Here is a 21,483-nt window from a genome sequence, read left to right on the forward strand (position 1 = left end):
AGAATGCACAATGAACTAGCAGTGAGCTGTGGAAGACAAGGGGTTTAAAAGCAGAGGATAATCAGGGTGTGATGAGGTGCAGGAAAGAAGGCGTGGCTGAGTGAGACACGAGTGGAGTGACAGGTGGGCGTGTCAGACAAAAGCAGGAAAAAGAGGAATATGACAGTGACAGAACAAATGTTAAACAATTAGGAAATAATGATACCTAGAATACAAATGTGGGAAACCGAATAAACAAAGGCAGAAACAGAACAGAAAATTAAAGGCTGGATCTAAACTAGATGAGAACTCAACATGTGGCAGGAGAGTACAGAAAACCCTGATTTACAAATGTGCTCAAGACAGTGACTGAATAACCAGAAAGTAAAGGATGAAGACTAAACTAGAACAGAACTCAATAAGTGGCTGAAGTGTAACAGATAATCCTCAAAACCTAATGTGATAACACAGTATGACTAAATAAAAAGCAGAGACTAAACTAGAACAGAACTTAACATGGCTGAAGTGTAACAGATCATAAAACCAAGACCAAAGTGGAAGAAACAGAAAATAAACATTCAGAGCTAAACAGAAGGACCAGGACAGGGAAATGGACGGAGACTGGGGGACAAAACCAGATTCTGGACAGGTCCAGGGCTAAAACCTGACAATTTCAGATTATCAATGTGGACTCTCTTTCTCTTAAAAGGCTATTTTTTACTCTGTGTGTCGCGTTGGGAAGGTGTAGCTATCGTTGCTAATTTGATTAGCTCTTATGCTCTAGTCTTCTTCTGTTTTCTTTTTTTTCTGGGGACGTTACAGTGCCACACACTGGCCTGGCATATGTACTACAAGGTTAAACAAAGTTTTGAGGCACAGAATTTGCCTCAAACATTTTTTTGTAATCAAATTATTCAAGTTATTCGATGAATCGTTTCAGCCCTAATTGTTTCCTGTTTTTGTACTCTGGCAAAATAATTTAATTCAGGATCAATAAAGTTGATTTTATCTTAAATGCTGTTGAAATTTCCTTGTTTTGTTAAAAAAGCACTTGGGGAAAATTTTGTAAGAAATTGTTAAATTTAATGGGAGCTAATAAATTTGTCCTCATCTCTATGGTTGTGTTTGAAAAACTGTGCATGGTGTTTGTTATAAATCATTTTAAATCACAAATGTGTTATCGACCCTACAAGGTTTGAGTGTTCACTCAAAACACATTTTTTAGTGTTTGACTTGTATGCCATTGTGTTGTTGTCCATCCATATGCAAATACACATGATGTAGTTGACCAGACAAAGTGCAGCTCGCAGCAGACTGCACTCAGCTGTGATTGTTTGTGGCACATTTGTACTTTTTTTTTTACAAATAAGGTGATGATGATCAAACTTTAACAAGTATCAAGCATTTCTTCAACTGGACTGAACCTCTGAGTTCTGTGAAAGCATCATCTGGGTCCAGATCAAGAATGTGAAAAAAAAAATCTGAACCAAGGAGGCTTGATGTGTTATTCCACAGTATCAGTTCCATCAGTACAGTAACTTCATGGTGACAGTGCTGCTGGTTTGTCTTCACTCTGACAAATGTTGTTCTTCATATCATTTGCTTCCTTGCAGACATGTTGCAGCAGTTGGTGATTAAAGAAGAAATGCTCCCTGAACAGCAGGAGTTGAATCTGAGTGTCAACCAGAATGACGTTAAACAGGAACAAGAGGAAGTCTGGACAAGTAACGAGGGACAGCAGCTTCACTGGCTGGACACTGAGAAAACCAAGTTCCGTTTTGCTCGTGTCCCTGTGAAGACTGAAAATGATGATGAAATACCACAGTCATCACAGGTTCTTCAAAACTCAGGTATGAATTGATCAAAACTCTGAAACATCTGTTAGTTGGAGCAGGTGTTCCACTGCTATGAAACTATTTAATTACTCTGAATATGGAAAACGAATTCTCCCGACCACATACAGGAAAAAATTGACCCAGGATGCATTGCGTCAACATTTGAGGCCTCATGTACAAAGACGTGTGGATTTTCTACTGAAACATGTGCACTCCAAAACCCAGAAAGTGGCATAATTATAAAAATATCCAGATGTATCAAAGTCTGCATATGCATGAATTCAAGCACATTTTCACACCCCTAAAAATGTGCAAATGCATGTAAATTGGCCCTGGGAGCTGGGAATCCCCTGTCCGTCAGATCAGTCAACATGAACACAGAAATGAAAGTACACAGAGTGGAGCTACAGATGACACGCAGGGATAGTTTATTTTTGTACGATGTCAAATGAAATAAACGTGAACCGGTAAAAAAAACGTGTGTGTGTGTGAGATGCCCCTCTGAGCTCAGAGCAGCACACACACACTCAAGTATTAAAAAATGAGGTACGCCGACTGACAGTGTGACATTCACAAGATTACATTTGTTTATTGACAAATACTGAACACAGGGAGACAATCGGGGGGCTGTTAAGAAGCTCAGCAGCTCTAGTTTCACCATCAAGAAAAAGACATGAATAATAAAAGCATATTTGAATGCCCACATGCCCAAATGTGCCTGCACAGGTTTTCATTCAGACTAATTACACAAATAGACTATTTCTTCTTTACTTCTTTAATTTTTTTATATAGCGCCAAATCACAACAAACAGTTGCCCCAAGGCGCTTTATATTGTAAGGCAAGGCCATACAATAATTATGTAAAACCCCAACGGTCAAAACGACCCCCTGTGAGCAAGCACTTGGCTACAGTGGGAAGGAAAAACTCCCTTTTAACAGGAAGAAACCTCCAGCAGAACCAGGCTCAGGGAGGGGCAGTCTTATTTCCTCACTAAACATCCCCCTGTTGTGCACCATGCCAGCTTCTAGCCTATTCCCAACCCAACGCATTTGTGCATAAAGTATGATTTGAACATTGATGGAATGAAAAAGTTTCCTTTCAACAAAAACAAATTCATCGTGTGGTGCTGCATTTATAGCAATATGTGGGCAGTCAATAGCTCAGTTTACTTGAGGGAAACCGTCTCTCGCTGCAAATTGTGCTTTAAATGTTTAATTTGGATGATTGTGTCAATTCAGCTTCAGTTTATTTAATTTATATGGCGCCAAATAACAACAAAGTTACCTCAAGGCACTTCACACAAGTAAGGTCTAACCTTACCAACCCCTAGAGCAAGAACACAGGTGACAGTGGTAAGGAAAAACTCCCTCTGGTGATAATGAGGAAGAAACCTCAAGCAGACCAGACTCAAAGGTTTAACCCTCTGCTTGGGCCATGCTACTGACACATTTTACAATACCAGTATACAGGAAATTTGGAATTCCATGCTGGTGCACAGGATGGGAGGCCTGCAGAAGAAGACACCCCTCCCATCTCTGGATGGAGCCGCAGCAGAAAGACAACAAATACAGTATAATTTGTCAGCATTTAGTAACAAGAAAAACAAGAATTAATATTAAGGTGATCGCTGCTCTGTTAACTAATAAAATGAATTTTAAAGGGTAGGAAGTATAGTAACATACTCTGCCAGTATGCTAGCCGTACGAAAGGGAAAATAAGTGCGTCTTCAGTCTGGACTTGAAAGTCTCTACAGAATCTGTTTGATTGCAGCAGGGAGATTATTCCACAAAGCAGGTGCACGATAAGAGAAAGCTCTGTGAACTGTACGTTTTATTCACCCTAGGGACACAAAGTAGTCCTGCACCCTGAGAACGCAAAGCCCGGGCTGGTACATAGGGCATGGGTTAAAGTTCTCCGTCACCATGACAGATTTCCATCATTTGGAAAATTTAACCACACATGCGCGCACACGTGGTGTCATGCGCCGAAATATGATATGCTCACTGTCAAAGCAACATCCCATTCTGAGATAATCAAAGTAGCAGCAATGTTATCGTGGATGGCGCTGCACCGCAGAGGAAGGGGCTGTGAATTTTCACTCCTCTCCACTCTGTTTGCTGCTTGCCATGAGCCATGGTTCTTCTCTTCCCTGTCTTCGTGGGAACATTGGTAGACCTTCTACAAGTAGAGCAGGGTGTGGATTTGATTTGAACCAGTGAAGCACTGCTTCGTTGATTCTTTGTTTTATTTTGCTTTATCTTAATTTTTTCCCCCCTGAAACCCTAAAGAGAATATGTCTGAGTAAGTATTTACCATTTTTATGTTAAACCGATCTGTTATGGTCTTCTGAAACAGTTGATAGATGTATTTTAAAACTTAAAAACGTGACCGATGCGAACATGTTAGCATGTCTGTGGCATTTTCAATGTTAAAGTTAGCATTAAGCTGTTTGCATCTCAACACGTTTGTGTGCATTTGTTTTCTGGACAATAATTAATGGCTCAGCATTTGTTGTAAAAGAGTCAAATGTCTTTATTTTTATTTACATATTAATAACAATAATAATAGCAAGAACAACAATAGTAATAATAACTAATTATGCTACAATACAATTTTACAGAAACAGACAAAAAGAACCTGATGAAACAAAACAACAGAAAAGATAAAACCAACTAACAGTGAACATAAATAAATAAATATAGAAATAAGTAACTGTTTCTTGTGAACACCTAGTGACTGTTAAACCTCCACTTCATCCCTGTTTTATTTAATTTTAATGACACTTTGTTTCGGTCAAACCACATCTCAGCTGTGGTTTTACACAAGAAAAAAATAAAATGCAGTAAACTGCACATTTGTGTCTTTGTTCATGGAAATATATCATTAAAGATCACATATCACACTTTAGTCAGGCCTTTAAAATACTTCTGTGGACTCTTGCTGTAATATGTTGTCAGTGGTTGAGATAGTTTCTGTCGACATCTAAAAATGCTCATAATCGGGTGAAACCTGAGGGAAATCTCTTTGTGGTGTGTCGGTGACGTATGTACGAGGTCTGTTAGAAAAGAATCCGACCTTTTTATTTTTTGCAAAAACTATATGGATTTGAATCATGTGTGATTGCATCAGCCAAGCTTGAACCTTCGTGCGCATGCGTGAGTTTTTTCACGCCTGTCGGTTGCATCATTCGCCTGTGAGCACGCCTTGTGGGAGGAGTAGTCCAGCCTCCTCGGCGGATTTTCATTGTCAGGAAATTAGCTGATTGACTGCCGCTTTACTGCATCAAAATGTTTTCAGAAACTGTGAGACAGCCAGGTGGAAACCATTTGGAAAATTCAGATGGCTTTTGGTGAAGATTTTATGGGGATCACACAGATTAAGGAGCATTACAACTGGATTAAAGACGGCCCACAGCGGTGGAGGGCGCGCCGCGCTCCGAGCGGTGATCGACAGGCTGGAACGACCAGATCATTTCCAAAGTGAATGCTTTGTTGATCCGGGACGTCGTGTGACTACCAGAGAAATGGCAAGACAGCTTGACATAGCACTTTTTCGGCACATTACACTGTTACAGGAATTTTTGTCATGAAAAGACGTGCGGAGGAATTCGCGCGTCGGGATGGAGCCGTTAATGGCGCAGGACAAAAAACAACGCCGTGATGAAGACTCACAGGACATGTTGTGGCATGTCCTGCTCGTCCACAATTTCTCGGATAGTCACATGACTGAAAAGCCACCAAAAGAAGTCTGAATCTTCCGAATGGTGCAAGAGCTGGGCATGTTAGGACATGTCCTGTGAGACCAACACGGAGGTGCTTTTGTCTCGCGCCATTAGCGGCTCCGTAGCGAATTCCTCACGTCTTTTCATGACAAAAACTCCTGTAACAGTGGAATGTGCCGAAAAAAATGCTATGTCCAGCTCTCTTTCAAGATTCAAGAGAATTTTATTGTCATATGCACAAAGGAACATGTTCCCTGCACTATGAAATGTCTACTGCATTTAACCCATCCTAATTGCCAGTTAGGAGCAGAAGTTGCCTTTAGGCGCCCGGGGACCAGATCCAGATGTCTATCCCTGCCTTATGGTCAACAGCAGGGCTGAGCAAACCAAGACCGGCCTCATGACGACAGACGACACACACATAACACACCACACACATAAGCCGGCCCGGTACATGAACACACATAAAAAGCACACACGGTAAAATTTGGGAAGGAAAAACCTTCATAGCTGCTGCATTGAATCATGCAGCAGCAATGAAGGAAAAAAACCCATCAGCACAATGATCACACACAATAACAGGATGAGAGACGATGACCGAGATTTGTAAGAGTCCAGTTATCAGACAGAACACTCCGGCGGCAGCCTTTTGGCGCCATCAGCGGCCTTGTTCGTCCAATCTGGATGGGGGAGGGGCCCAGCCCTGAACAGTCCACTGTCCACAGTCAACGTCACAGCTGGAGAAGCTGAGGCGGGGGAAGACCAGGGATTGAGGCGTAAGTGTTGTTCTTCTCCAGGAGGTTTTTATCACAGCGGCCTTGAAGTGCAGCTGTGTTTTGGGAAGCCGAATGAAAATCCAGATTAGCAGACGCCTGAAAGATTCCACAGTCTGAGACAGAGTGGCTTTCAATACATCTGAATTAGGAGAGGAGATGTGGTCATTACTGACGATCAATGCGGTTTTACAGCGCAGCCATTCTTCCAGAGATGGTATCCAACACGCGGTTAACACCCGCCAACTGAGCTGACACTGCCCTTCCAATCGAATCAATCATGTGGGGCAGCCTGGATGGGCCAATTATTGCCGCTTCCACTTTTTTAATTTTCCGGTAAACCAGCGCTATGCCCGCACCACACAGCAGGAACCCGGTCACCACCGTGCCAAATATATACACATCTTCGACATCCTCCACAGACAGCGTGTAAAGGCACATGACCTGCCATTTCCTCCAACTGTCCATCACGTAACCCATCACATGTGTCCCGGCAGGACAGGTCGGGTCCTCCGCTCCCGAGTGTCTTGTAGAAAAAATAGTGTCAATTGCGTTCAGAGACCACTTTAACAGATCCATTTTTGCTGTTTCCACAAGAGCAAAGCTGGCAGCCTCACAGACAACACGCCACAGACGCAGGAAAGATAAGGAGGGAGGGAGAAGAGAAAAATGCGACCGTCTCTGCCGAGAGCAAGAAGGCAAAAAAAGGTAATGTTGCCATTTCTGTGGTAGTCACACGACATCCCAGATCAACAAAGCGTTCACTTTGGAAATGATCTGGTCGTTTCAGCCTGTCGATCGCCGCTCGGAGCGCGGCGCGCCCTCCGCCGCTGTGGGCCGTCTTTAATCCAGTTGTAATGCTCCTTAATCTGTGTGATCCCCATAAGATCTTCACGAAAGCCATCTGAATTTTCCAAATATCTCAGCAGGTACAGTAAGGAAAACTTGCATGTCAGGTGATCTCTGGGATCAAGGGTTGAGAAATGGCAGATGATTAAGTCGGCATGTTTTTAGTCTTTCCTCCACTTGGTCTCTTTCATTGTGTGTTTCTTTCTACAAACATGTCTGAAGGCCAGCAGTTGAGGGACATGTTGAAACTACAGATAACACCTGCTGATGAAGGAATGATCACAGACCAGGAACAAGAAATGAGTCATTTAAAAGAAGAGAACACCACCACGCGTCTGTCTCAATGTGCCGAAAAAGTGCTGATGTCCATGTCTTCTGCAATTCCTGTGCTAGTCAGAGAACGTCCCGGATCAACACAGCGTCCAGTTTGGAAATGAATGGCACATTCCACTGTTACAGGAGTTTTTGTGATGGAAAGAGGAGAGGAGGAATTTTGCGAGTCGCGGTGGTGCCGCATGGCACAAAGCAACGCCGTGAAGAAGCCTCACAGGACATGTTCTGGCATGTCCAGGCTCATCCACAATTTCTGTTAGTCACACGACTGAAAACCCACCAACAGCCATCTCAAAGCCGTCCTGTGAGACCAGCACGGAGGTGGTTTTGTGCCGCGCCATGAGTGGCACGGTGGCGCATCATCCGCTTTTCTTTCCATGAAAAAACTCCTGTAATAGTGGAATGTGCTGAAAAAGTACTGATGTCCACGTCTCCTGCCATTTTTGTGTAAGTCAGACGACGTCCCGGATCAACAAAGCCTTCATGTTGGAAATGATCTGGTTGTTTCAGCGGGGTTTGAGCCTGTAGATTGGCGCTCGGACCGCGGCGTGCTCTCAGCAGCTGTGGGCGGTCTTTAAACCGGCTGGAGCACTCCTTAATCTGTGTAATCCCCATAAAATTGTCCCTCAAAGCCATTTGAATTTTCCGAATGGTTACCACCTGGCTGTCTCACAGTTTCTGAAAAAATTTTGATGCAGTAAAGCGGCAGTCGATCAGCCAATTTCCTGACAGTGAAAATCTGTCGAGGAGGCTGGACCACTCCCCCCACAAGGCGTGCTCACAGGCGAATGATGCAACCGACAGGCGTGAAAAAACTCACGCATGCACATGAAGGTTCAAGCTTGGCTGATGCAATCACACATGATTCAAAACCATATAGTTTTTGCAAAAAATAAAAAGGTCGGATTCTTTTCTAACAGACCTCGTATGTGCAAAATAAAATAAAACACTACTCCAGGTATGTTTTTGACGAGAATATAACATCATAACATTGTTACAAGCTCAAACATTGATGTTGCGTGATAAAGGCCTTTTAATAATAACTCACTTAAAGAAATAATGGCAAAACTCACATGTAAGTAAAAAAACAAAAACAAAACAAAAAAAACCAATTAATCGAAAAAGTAATCTACCGATTAATCGACTACTAAAATAATCATTAGTTGCAGCCCTACTTTGTTTTACAAGTGAGAGCATTTCACCGATTAAAAGTGAAGCCAATTTTGATTTTCTCAGTGCGCATGCATTTTTAAAAGGAGTGACTGTGTTACTTTGTGCACAGCAGAACAACATTGTCAATTACTTTAGGCCCTAATTTGGTATTTTATTGACTGTACAGCCAGTGACACAGCACGCTTTTGATGCATTTACCAGATGAGGACCGATCAAAATATGACAGAAGACAAGGAAATTTTACTTGACAGTTTGAAGTGAGTTTTCTTTGTTTCAGAGGGCTTCATACCAATTAAAATTCACCAGAATATACAAAATTTAACTTGCTCTTTTAAAAATGTTCTGGGGGAGCACCCCCAGACTCCCCAGAATCAAGACTACATGCCACCTCCCACCACCCTTTTATGTTCAGGTTTTGCATTCTTTTTATGCTTTGTCTCTCTCTCCTTATAGGCTATTTAGAATAGATTTGTATACTGTATAATGTGTTTATTGTATTTACTGAGGAAAAAGAGAATGTGTGCCCCCCACTACGCCACATTTTAGGGAATTGCTGGCATTGATTTTTGCCAGGAAAAAATTTCAGTCAGATGAAAATTTATTGCTTTATCCCATGACATAGTGTTTAAGTAGGTCAGTTACAGTGAGGAAAATAAGTATTTGAACACCCTGTGATTTTGCAAGTTCTCCCACTTAGAAATCATGGAGGGGTCTGAAATTTTTAACTTAGGTGCATGTCCACTGTGAGAGACGTAATCTAAAAACAAAATCCAGAAATCACAATGTATGATTTTTTTTTTTAATAATTTATTTGTGTTGCTGCTGCAAATAAGTATTTGAACACCTGTGAAAATCAATGTTAATATTTGATACAGATTTTCTATTGAGTTCAGGTCTGGAGACTGGCTAGGCCACTCCAGGACCTTGAAATGCTTCTTACGGAGCCCCTCCTTAGTTGCCCTGGCTGTGTGTTTGGGGTCATTGTCATGCTGGAAGACCCAGCCGTGACCCATCTTCAATGGTCTTACTGAGGGAAGGAGGTTGTTTGCCAAAATCTCACAATACATGACCCCATCCATCCTCCCTTCAATACGGTGCAGTCATCCTGTCCCCTTTGCAGAAGAGCACCCCCAGAGTATGATGTTTCCACCCCCATGCTTCACGGTTGGGATGGTTTTCTTGGGGTTGTTCCATCATCTAAACATGGTAACTGGAGTTGATTCCAAAAAGCTCTATTTTGGTCTCATCTGACCACATGACCTTCTCCCATGCCTCCTCTGGATCATCCAGATGGTCACTGGTGAACTTCAAACGGGCCTGGACATGTGCTGGCTTGAGCAGGGAGACCTTGCTGCCCTGCAGGATTTTAAACCATGACAGCATCATGTTACTAATGTAATCTTTGTGACTGTGGTCCCAGCTCTCTTCAGGTCATTGACCAGGTCCTCCTGTGTAGTTCTGAGCTTTCTCAGAATCATCCTTACCCCACAAAGTGAGATCTTGCATGGAATCCCAGACTGAGGGAGATTGACAGTCATCTTGTGTTTCTTCCACTTTCTAATAAATAATCATAACAGTTGTTGTCTTCTACCAAGCTGCTTGCCTGTTGTCCTGTAGTCCATCCCAGCCTTGTGCAGGTCTACAGTTTTGTCCGTGGTGTCCTTAGACAGCTCTTTGGTCTTGGCTATGGTGGACAGGTTGGAGTGTGATTGAGTGTGTGAACAGGTGTCTTTTATACAGGTAACAACTTCAAACAGGTGCAATTAATACAGGTAAAGAGTGCAGAATAAGAGGGCTTCTTAAAGAAAAATTAACAGGTCTGTGAGAGACAGAATTCTTGCTGGTTGGTAGGTGTTAAATTACTTATTTGCAGCAGTAACATACAAATAAATTATTAAAACATCATACATTGTGATTTCCTGATTTTTTTTTTTTTTTTTGATTATGTCTCTCACAGTGGACACGCACCTAAGATGAAAATTTCAGACCCCTCCATGATTTCTAAGTGGGAGAACTTGCAAAATTGCAGGTTGTTCAAATACTTATTTTCCTCACTGTACATCTCATTAAACCCTAAACCTCGTATAGCCAGAACTCCTTGATGTAATGGTGCTCTATCACTGGAGTGACTAAACCTTTTTGTTTTTGTTAAATACCATTTGGTAAAGTCTCAGTTTAGACATGATTATTTCAGCATCTTTGTAAGGTGTTTTATGGAGCGGCAAATCCCAAATTAAAAATTCTTAGAACTGAACTATCATTGCACCAAAACATCAATGACAAAATGTCTTTTACTGTTAACTCAGCCTGAAATGACAAATTATGATACAATCACATAAGTCAGTTTGTTTACTGCAACTAAAAGAAGAGCAAATACAAAAAAATAACCAAACAAAAAAAATCTGTGCAACACAAACTATACAAACGTTCCATGTGTCTATAGTCCTGGAGTGGGGCACAGGTCACACGCCCTGGTCATGCATCACATGCACAAGCTCGCCCAACACTCCATCATATGCCTGATTAAACGCAGCTTCCACCTCCGTTGCTTCCTCGAGGATCAGTCAGATGTGTTGATCACACTGAACCCAGTTCAGCTTCAGCCTCAACATCACTCAGGATGGACAGATTCTCCTGCTGGAACAGGCTCCTTTTTCTCTTGCCTGGACAATAATGAAGGTAGAAATGAGAAGTGATTATCAAAAACAAGTTTAAAAGATATATATTATACAAATAATGAATGTTTGAGTTCAATGGTACGAATATTTCATGAGGTGAAAGCTGGAACAAACCATTCAACGAGGCGAATGCCAACCACATTATCATTACTGTCTTCTTCACAGACCACCTTCTGAGGAGTGTCTTTTCCGAGTGGGACCTGAGGTGAGGGCGTGGCTACACAACACAATGCTGGACATATGATGACGATACACGAAAGACGAAGCAGCATCAGTTCGCTCAATCAAATCATTGTGTCATTGTTCCCTGCACGCGTGCACAACCGGCTTGGTCGACTGTGAACGTCCTCAGTGCAGCAAAAAAAAAAATCATGTCAGAAATGAGTCCAGCTTTGCTTCTTTCTTCCTGTTAATAGGCTCCACACAGCACAGTGGACTTGTGTGTGTATCTTAAAAGAATTAGCTGCGTCAGTGAGCTCAATCAAATTATGTCATGGGAGAGTCTTCCCCCACGCAAGCGCACCCACGCAACCTGGTCAGCGCTTGTCCGTGTGTGCTACCAAAGAAAAGACTGCGCGTCCTCAGTGCAGCGAAAAAAAAAATCATGTCAGAAATGAGTCCAGTTTTTCTTTCTTCCTGCCAACAGCCTCCACACAGCACAGTAGATTTATGTGTGTGCATGCACAAGGCCGTGCACGCACCCATGTGCGTACGTGATCACGTGTGCGCACAAGGATGTGCGTGCATGTGTGTGTGCATGCGCAGAGTGCAATGGTACCAAACATATGGAACCAAATTTGCACTCTAAGTGGAACTAAGCTGCACTCTAAATGCAATGCAACACAAATGGGATGAATTAATCCATGTCATGTGACATACAAATAGTGTGTGTGTATGTATGTATATATATATATATATATATATATATATATATATATATATATATATATATATATATATATATATATATATATATATATATATATATATATAAAATAATCCATCCATACATCCATTTTCTTCCGCTTTATCCAGAGTCGGGTCACGAGGGCAGCAGCTCAAGCAAAGCCGCCCAGACCTTCCACTCCACACACACCTCCCCCAGCTCCTCCCGGGGAACCGCAAGGCGTTCGCAAGCCAGCCGAGAGACGTAGTCCCTCTGGCGTGTCCTGGGTCTTCCCCGGGGCCTCCTCCCGATGGGACATGCCCGGAACACCTCTCCAGCGAGGCTTCCAGAGGGCATCCGGAAAAGATGCCTGAGTAGTGCAGCAGATAAGTGAATATTTACTAAGGGATCCTTCAAATGGTGATGCAAGCACCAAATTTGGCACACATACTCCTTAGACATCCATCCATTTTCTTCCGCTTTATCTGGAGTCGGGTCGTGGGGGCAGCAGCTCAAGCAAAGCCGCCCAGACCTCCTGATCCACACACACCTCCCCCAGCTCCTCCAGGGGAACCCCAAGGCATTCCCAAGCCAGCCGAGAGATGTAGTCCCTCCAGCGTGTCCTAGGTCTTCTCCGGGGCCTCCTCCCAGTGGGATGTGCCCAGAACACCTCTCCAGCGAGGCATCCAGGGGGCATCCGGAAAAGATGCCTGAGCCACCTCAACTAACTCCTTTTGACTTGGAGGAGCAGCGGCTCGACTCTGAGCTCCTCCAGAGTGACTGAGCTCCTCACCCTATCTCTAAGGGAGCGCCCAGCCACCCTGCGGAGGAAACTCATCTCGGCTGCTTGGACTCGCGATCTCGTTCTTTCGGTCATGAGCCAAATCTCATAACCATAGGTGAGGATCGGAACGTAGATCGATCGGTAAATCGAGAGCTTTGCCCCCCTACTCAGCTCTCTCTTCACCACGACGGTCCGATACAGCGACCGCATCATTGCAGATGCTGCACCGATCCGTCTATCTATCTCACGCTCCATCCGTCCCTCACTCGTGAACAAGACACCGAGATACTTAAACTCCTCCACTTGAGGCAAGGACACTGCACCGACCTGAAGAGGGCAAAGCACCTTTTTCCGGTCGAGAACCATGGCCTAGGATTTGGAGGTGCTTATCTTCATCCCGGACGCTTCACACTCGGCTGCAAACCTCCCCAGTGCACGCTGAAGGTCCTGATTTGACGAAGCCAACAGAACCACATCGTCTGCAAACAGCAGAGATGAGATTCTGTGGTTCCCAAACCAGACCCCCTCTACACCCTGGCTGCACCAAGAAATTCTGTCCATAAAGATAATGAACAGAACCGGTGACAAAGGGTAGCCCTGGCGGAGGCCAACGTGCACTGGAAACAGGTTTGGCTTACTACCGGCAATGCGAACCAAGCTCCTGCTGTGGTCGTACAGGGACCGGATAGCCCTTAGCAAAGGACCCCGGACCCCGTACTCCTGGAGCACTCCCCACAGGGTGCCCCGAGGGACGTGGTCAAATGCCTTCTCCATATCCACAAAGCACATGTGGACTGGTTGGAGGAACTCCCATGAACCCTCGAGCACCCATCCATCCATCCATCTCATGAGCATGTAGAGTGGGTCCAGTGTACCGTGACCAGGACGAAAACCACACTGCTCCTCCTGAATCAGAGGTTTGACTATCGGTCGAATTCTCCTCTCCAGTACTCTGGAATAGACCTTACCGAGGAGGCTGAGGAGTGTGATCCCCCTGTAGTTGGAACACACCCTCCGGTCCCCCTTAAACAGAGGGACCACCACCCAGGTCTGCCAATCCAGAGGCACTGGCCCCAACCGCCATGCGATGGTGCAGAGACATGTCAGCCTAGACAGTCCCACAACATCCACAGATTTAAGGTACTCAGGACAGATTTCATCCACCCCAGGAGCCTTGCCACCGAGGAGCTTTCTAACCACCTTGGTGACTTCATCCTGGGTAATGGATGAGTCTGCCTCTGAGTCCACAGTCTCTGCTTCCTCTTCAGAAGACGTGACGATGGGATTGAGGAGATCCTCAAAGTATTCCTTCCACCGCCGGACAACATCCCCAGTCAGGGTTAATAGCTCCCCAACCGCACTGTAGACAGTGCTGGTGGAGAGCTGCTTCCGCCTCCTGAGGCGTCGGACAGTGTGCCAGAATTTCTTTGAGGCCGACCAGTAGTCCTTCTCCATGGCCTCCCCAAACTCCTCCCAGACCTGAGTTTTTGCCTCTGCGACCGCACGGGCTGCGGCACGCTTGGCCTGCCTGTACCTGTCAGCTGCCTCCGGGGTCCCACCTACCAACAAAGACAAGTAGGACTCCTTCTTCAGCTTGACAGCATCCCTTACTTCCGGCGTCCACCACCGGGTTCGGGGATTGCCGCCGCGACAGGCACCAGAGATCTTGCGACCACAGCTACAAGCCACCGCATCGACAATGGAGGTGGAGAACATGGTCCACTCGGACTCCATGTCTCCAACCTCCCCCGGGATCTCGGAGAAGCTCTACCGGAGGTGGGAGTTGAAGAGCTCGCTGACATAGGGTTCCGCCAGTCGTTCCCAGCAGACCCTCATGATACGTTTGGGCCTGCCAGGTCTGACTGGCTTCCTCCCCTCCCAGCGTATCCAACTCACCACCAGGTGGTGATCAGTCGACAGCTCGGCCCCTCTCTTCACTCGAGTGTCTGAGACATGTGGCCGAAGGTCAGATGATATGACTACAAAGTCGATCATCGACCTCCGGCTCAGGGTGTCCTGGTGCCGTGTGCACTTATGGACACCTTTGTGCTCGAACATGGTGTTCGTGATGGACAAACTGTGACTAGCACAGAAGTCCAACAACTGAACACCACTCGGGTTCAGATCGCAGAGGCCGTGCTTCCCGATCACCCCCCTCCAGGTCTCACTGTCGCCGTCCACATGGTCATTGAAATCCCCCAGGAGAACAATGGAGTCCCCAGTTGGCGCGCTATCTTGTACCCCTCCCAGGGACTCCAAGAAGGTCGGGTGGCAGTCGGTATCTCTCAACCTCCCGCACAAGCTCAGGCTCCTTCCCCCCCAGTGAGGTGACATTCCATGTCCCAACAGCCAGGGGCTGTGAGCTTGAACCGGGCCGCCAGGCCACCCGCCCTCGACCGCCACCCAATCCTCTCTGCACCTGACCCCCATGGCCCCCTCTGCAGGTGGTGAACCCACAGGAGGGCGGGCCCACGTCGCTCTTTCTGGCTGAACCTGGCCGGGCCCCATGGGCTAAGGCCCGACCACCAGGCGCTTGCACACGAGCCCCAACCCCAGGCCTGGCTCCAGGGTGGGGCCACGGTTCCGCCATACCGGGCGATGTCTCGGTCCTTGATTTTTTTTTTAGTGGTCATGGGAGCTTCTGAACTGCCCTTAGTCTGATCCGTCACCTAGGACCTGTTTGCCTTGGGAGACCCTACAAGGGGCACAAAGCCCCCGACAACATAGCTCCTAGAATCATCCGGGTACGCAAACTCCCCCACCACGATAAGGTTGCAGCTAGAGGGATATATATATATATATATATATATATATATATATATATATATATATATATATATATATACGAGGTCTGTCCATAAAGTATCGTACCTTTTTATTTTTTTCAAAAACTATATGGATTTCATTCATATGTTTTTCCAGCAGACATGCTTGAACCCTCGTGCGCATGCATGAGTTTTTCCATGCCTGTCAGTGACGTCATTCGCCTGTGAAAACGCCTTGTGGAAGGAGTGGTCCCGCCCCCTCGTCGGATTTTCATTGTCTGGAAATGGCGGAACGAAAAGGACTTTTTTTCCATCAGAATTTTTGCAGAAGCTGTTAGAGACTGGCACCTAGAAACTATTCAAAAAATGTATCTGGCTTTCAGTGAAAATTTTACGGGCTTCACAGAGAATAAGGTGTTTAACTACAGGTTTAAGGACCCCTTTAATGACGGTCGGTGCGCCGCGCTGCGAGCTGCGACGATGCGGCACAAACCACTGGATCATTTCTAAGCTGATGGCTCTGTGGATACGAGACCGTCGTGTGCTCTTTCTCTGGTTATCACAAGACCTGGACATCAGCCATTTTCTGGCAGATTTCACTTTTAACAAGAGATTTTGTCATGGAAAGCCGCGCGGAGGCTTCACGCGTCACGATCAATTCGCTGATGAAGCGAGACAAAGGAACACCTCCGTTTCGGAGTGTTAGAGGACAAGTTGCGACATGTCTATCTCGGCTTTCAGTGCTTACCGGTCGAGTGAGTATAAAAGAACTTGTGGAGAGCTGGACATGTCCCAACTTGTCCTCTAACACTCCGAAACGGAGGTGTTCCTTTGTCTCGCTTCATCAGCGAATCGGTCGTGATGCGCGAAGCCTCCGCGCGGCTTTCCATGACAAAATCTCTTGTTAAAAGTGAAATCTCCCGGAAAATGGCTGATGTCCAGGTCTTGTGATAACCAGAGAAAGAGCACACGACGGTCTCGTATCCACAGAGCCATCAGCTTAGAAATGATCCAGTGGTTTGTGCCGCATTGTCGCAGCGCGGCGCACCGACCGTCATTAAAGGGGTCCTTAAACCTGTAGTTAAAGTCCTTATTCTCTGTGAAGCCCGTAAAATTTTCACTGAAAGCCAGATAAATTTTTTGAATGGTTTCTAGGTGCCAGTCTCTAACAGCTTCTGAAAAAATTCTGATGGAAAAAAAGTCCTTTTCATTCCGCCATTTCCAGACAATGAAAATCCGACGAGGGGGCGGGACCACTCCTTCCACAAGGCGTGCTCACAGGCGAATGATGTCACCGACAAGCGTGGAAAAACTCACGCATGCGCACGAGGGTTCAAGCACGTCTGACGTAAAAACATATGAATGAAATCCATAGTTTTTGAAAAAAATAAAAAGGTACGATACTTTATGGACAGACCTCGTGTGTGTGTGTGTGTGTGTGTGTGTGTGTATATATGTATATATATATGTATATATATATGTATATGTATATATATATATATATATATATACATATATATATATATATATATATATATATATATATATATATATATATATGTATATATATATCGTATTTGGGAAAGCTACGTGATCTAAGACATTTATTCTTACCAGTGATAACACGTTGCTGTGTGGTGCTGGACGTTGAAACTGGTGTTCGAACCCTCCTCGCTTGTGGAACTGGATTCTTTAACAAAAACACAAATGGTGACATGTCAAAAACAATCACAGTGATGGCACTAAATTAGTCAAATGTACATGTTTGTTGTCATGCTGACTTTAGGTGTTTTTCTGTCAGAAGTTAATACTTTAAAGCAGAACACGGAGTTAGCTAGCTCACTAGTTAGCAATGAGACAGAGATGTTACTTTAACACAAGTTTCGACGCAAAATCTTCTATTGTTAAAGTGTGCTTCCCACCAATGGGATAAGTAACGTTAAACGGTGCTTTCCAGACTACAGACAAAGTCAAAAAACACTTGCCATCCTTCGCTTCCTACAAAGCCGTGCCTGAGTTGCGGTCTTCCTGCCTCCCAGTGCTCGCAAACAGCGTTCCTGCGGTCGAACCTGTTGTGAAAGTGACGTGACACGGACCCACAACAGGGGGCGTTAATGAACAGACAATGGATAAGCCAAAAAGTAACAATTTAATGTTGTGAATCGCACAACAACGTACAGACAATAACAATATGGTGGACTGTCAATCATACACCAGGTGACGTGTGGGCAGGCTCGACGATAGAAGACGCCTGGAGAGAGAAGAGCTGGATCCCCACACAGCTTCCACCACCAACGGAGCTGAAGAACACCGGAGCCGCCAAGCCCTGCGCCCCAGGTGGCCGCTGTCTTCAGCAGTCAGACCCGGTACTGCTGGCAGAGAATAGAGACAATCCAGATGAGTGTGAGTTCGCACACTCAGTAATCCCACAGTCTGTATTAAGTAAAGGAGGGAAAACCTCCACCTCCAATCACACACACTCGTGCAGCTCCTGGTCAACCACTTATCTGATTGGGGTGTGAGGCGAAGCCGTCGCTGTCACACCAAACGCCAATCCTCCAGATAAGGCAACACTCCAGGAAAACGGCTGCAATAGAAGTTCAAGTTATTACACACACAGTGTTAGTCAGCAGAGAAATTACCTGAATGGTAGTTGATTTCTCGGCGGGGAGGTGGAGTTGCAGTCCGGCTTTTATGGAGGATGTGGTTGATGAGTGACAGCTGGTGTTGATGATGTGTTACAGCTGTCACTCCCAGTAGGTCCGACGTCTTCTCGTGCTTGGAGCCCGCACTCCAAGCAGGGCGCCATCTTGTGGTGGTGGGCCAGCAGTACCTCCTCTTCAGCGGCCCACACAACAGAACCATTTCCAATCCTTGCGGTTCGATCTACTCCGACCGTTGTGGTCCTGTAATCAATTTTGAGCTGTTCTTTGCGTTGTTGTAATGTCCGGTACCCGTGAGCGGCCAAAGACTGGGAGATTTTCTCATTTCAGATCGCTTCATCCACCTCTCTGTATTCTCTCCTCCTCCACCAAAACACAGAAACATCCGCAATCATCCACCGACCACGGTGTTGTTTTGTGTGAGTAAAAAAAAAACTCACCGTGAAACTAAAAAAAGGACTGTTGCCACTACGAGTATTTAAAAATTATGGGTTTGATTCTCGTCTTGGACGGCACGCTCATGACTCATCCAGTGACGACATTCTCTGTCCAATCAGTGGCCAGAAGCCTGTTGACGTCACATTTTAGTATCGGCTCGGCTCGCTTGGAACTGCTTCTGAGCAGGTCCCAAAAAAGCACCCGGTACCTGCTCTAACCCTAATGGAAAAGCAAAAAAAAAAAAAAAACGAGTAGAGTCGAGCCGAGTAGTGCAAAGTAGTGCTACTTTTGTGTAGTGGAAAAGGGCCTTTAGCTCTTCCTACATTGAGCTGGCTTCTCAGCACCTGTCTGACCATCTGGAAGTATTTGGCTGTGACTAACTTTGCGTCTTCATCATGGTTCTGATTGGCTTGTGATCCAGATCATGAGATCGTGTTGTTTTATATGATGTGTTGACGTCTAGTTTTATAGTTTACTTTTTTTTTTTTTTATAAGGAATATAAACTGGCACTAATAAATTACACTTGTACTGATAACCACTCCCACTGCCTCTTTCTGCAATGGACCTGTGCACTTGGATTTGAGTCTAGAGTTCCCTTGGCTAAACTTCCAGGGTGGTGTCAGAAGTTTGACTTAATATTACCAACACTGTTGATTATTTGCACGATTTCCCCAGTCTGCTTTGCCACACATCCAAAACTTTTCCACCCTAAAGGTGAGGCCAAAATCAGAGGGGAAATCACTCCCACAGAAGCCAACTGCTGCTTTGTCCTGAAAAAGAAAAAAAAACACAAATTAAACACTAACAACAATTCCACTTTTAACAAAAAAAAAAAAACAGAACACATCTCTTTCGTCTCAGTTTGCATCCCACTTCTGACACCAAAATGTGCCAGAGCAGACAATATTCAATGATTGAAACAGCCAAAACTCAGGAGAGTAGTAGTAAGTCGTACATCTGACAACACCCTGGGAGTTTCACCCAGGGAATTCTCCAATCAAATTCACTCCAAATCAAGACACACAGGTTCCTTCACAAATGAGAAACAGAATGGTTCCAAAATACAAAACAATGTATGAATAACCACCTATTTAAAAGTCACTCATTTCCTAAAATATCATTTAAAAAAAGAAAGATATAAATTATCAAGGGACTGTTCAGATCATGCTTCCTTCCAACAGCATTGGGGGGGGATACCTGCCCCCACAGGAGCAGGATCCACCAGCAAGGATGGCATAACAACAACTGGGTCTGAGGGTGGGCTCAGGTTGACTCACAACCTCTGCAACATCTACTTGAGGAGCAGGTTGGATCACTACTTCTGCTAGAACAGAAGTAGATACTGGGTCCTCAGACTCCAACACCAGCCACCTGCCATCATACAACCACTTGTTGTCTGGCTGCGACTGCTCTACAGGGGGTGGAGAAGGCACCACAGCCCCATCAAATGAATCAAACCCTACCACAGCTTTCAACAAAGGCAGATAAGCCTGTTTGGCTCTGGTTGAAACTTCCCTTGGGACAGTGGTATGAACCATTCCGTCATCCCGTGGTGCCCTCAACACGTGATACTTCACTGAGGACCACTGGTCCTGGATCTTATGGCAGTCCCATACGCTAAAGTCTCACAACCAAACCAACTGGCCCTCCATCAAAGGAACATCACAGATACAGTGATCATGATCTTTCTTGCGATGCTCTGCAGCAGTCTTCAGCTGATCTCAAGCTCCATCAAAAGCCATCTGCAAGTGGGTCTGGTGCTCTCGGACCCATCCATGACAAAGCCACAAACAGGCTCCTGAATTCGGCCCAACTGGAAGTCTCGGTTGCTGACCAAATATGAACAGGATAGGGGACTCCCCAGTTGCCTGATGCGGAGTTGTGTTATAAGCATACTGAACCTGGGACATACAGGAACCCCAATCACGCTTCTGAGACACAGGCAGTGTACGCAACAAATCACGAAGCGATCTATTAAAATGCTGACTTTGCCTATTCCCCAATGGAAGTTATGGTGTAGTACGGGACTTCTCTATGCCATAAAACCACACAACTGCTGAATCAATATGCTCTCAAAACTCCGTCCCTGAGTGTGTCCAAGCTGGAACTCCGTATCTCGAAAACCTTTCCGTAACAAAACTTGAGCTACCATAGCAGCTCGCTGATCATGAGTAGGCACTGTCTACATGTATTTACTGAAGACGTCAGTCAACACAAGAACGTCTTCTATTCTGCCATGGCTAGGCTCTAAAATGATCAAATCAATTGCAAGAATCTCACTAGGCCGGATGCCAATAGGTGTCCCATAGGGCCACGAGCTGCTGGTTGACTCACCTTGGCCAGCTGGCACCTGTCACATGCCTGGGACCACTTTGGCACCACTTTGCCACCTCAGCAAACATCCCTGGCCAGTAACACCACTGATGCAAAAGCTCCAAGGTCTTCTCGACCCCTTGATGACCATGTCCATCGGCTTTTAATGCAGCAGGCAACAACAACTGCAACACGGCCTCAGCACCATCCGGCCTGAACACCTGACAACCTGTTCATCCTGCTACATGAGGGAGGACATGCAGGTGGTTGGTGTGACAGAGGAAGATACCA

The 21,483-nt window shown here is 45.3% G+C and overlaps 1 protein-coding gene across 1 annotated transcript in view; it reads left to right on the forward strand.

Annotated features, from left to right (window-relative positions):
• Positions 1–21,483, forward strand: part of LOC117531544 (putative uncharacterized protein DDB_G0271606) — a 336,411-nt gene that overhangs the window by 99,702 nt on the left and 215,226 nt on the right. Inside the window, exon 2 of the mRNA XM_034194664.1 lies at positions 1,593–1,829. Within this exon, the coding sequence (XP_034050555.1) occupies positions 1,593–1,829 (237 nt within the window). The remainder of the gene's footprint in view (positions 1–1,592; positions 1,830–21,483) is intronic.

Source organism: Thalassophryne amazonica, chromosome 18 (genome assembly GCF_902500255.1).
Source record: "Thalassophryne amazonica chromosome 18, fThaAma1.1, whole genome shotgun sequence".
Lineage (NCBI taxonomy): Eukaryota > Metazoa > Chordata > Actinopteri > Batrachoidiformes > Batrachoididae > Thalassophryne > Thalassophryne amazonica.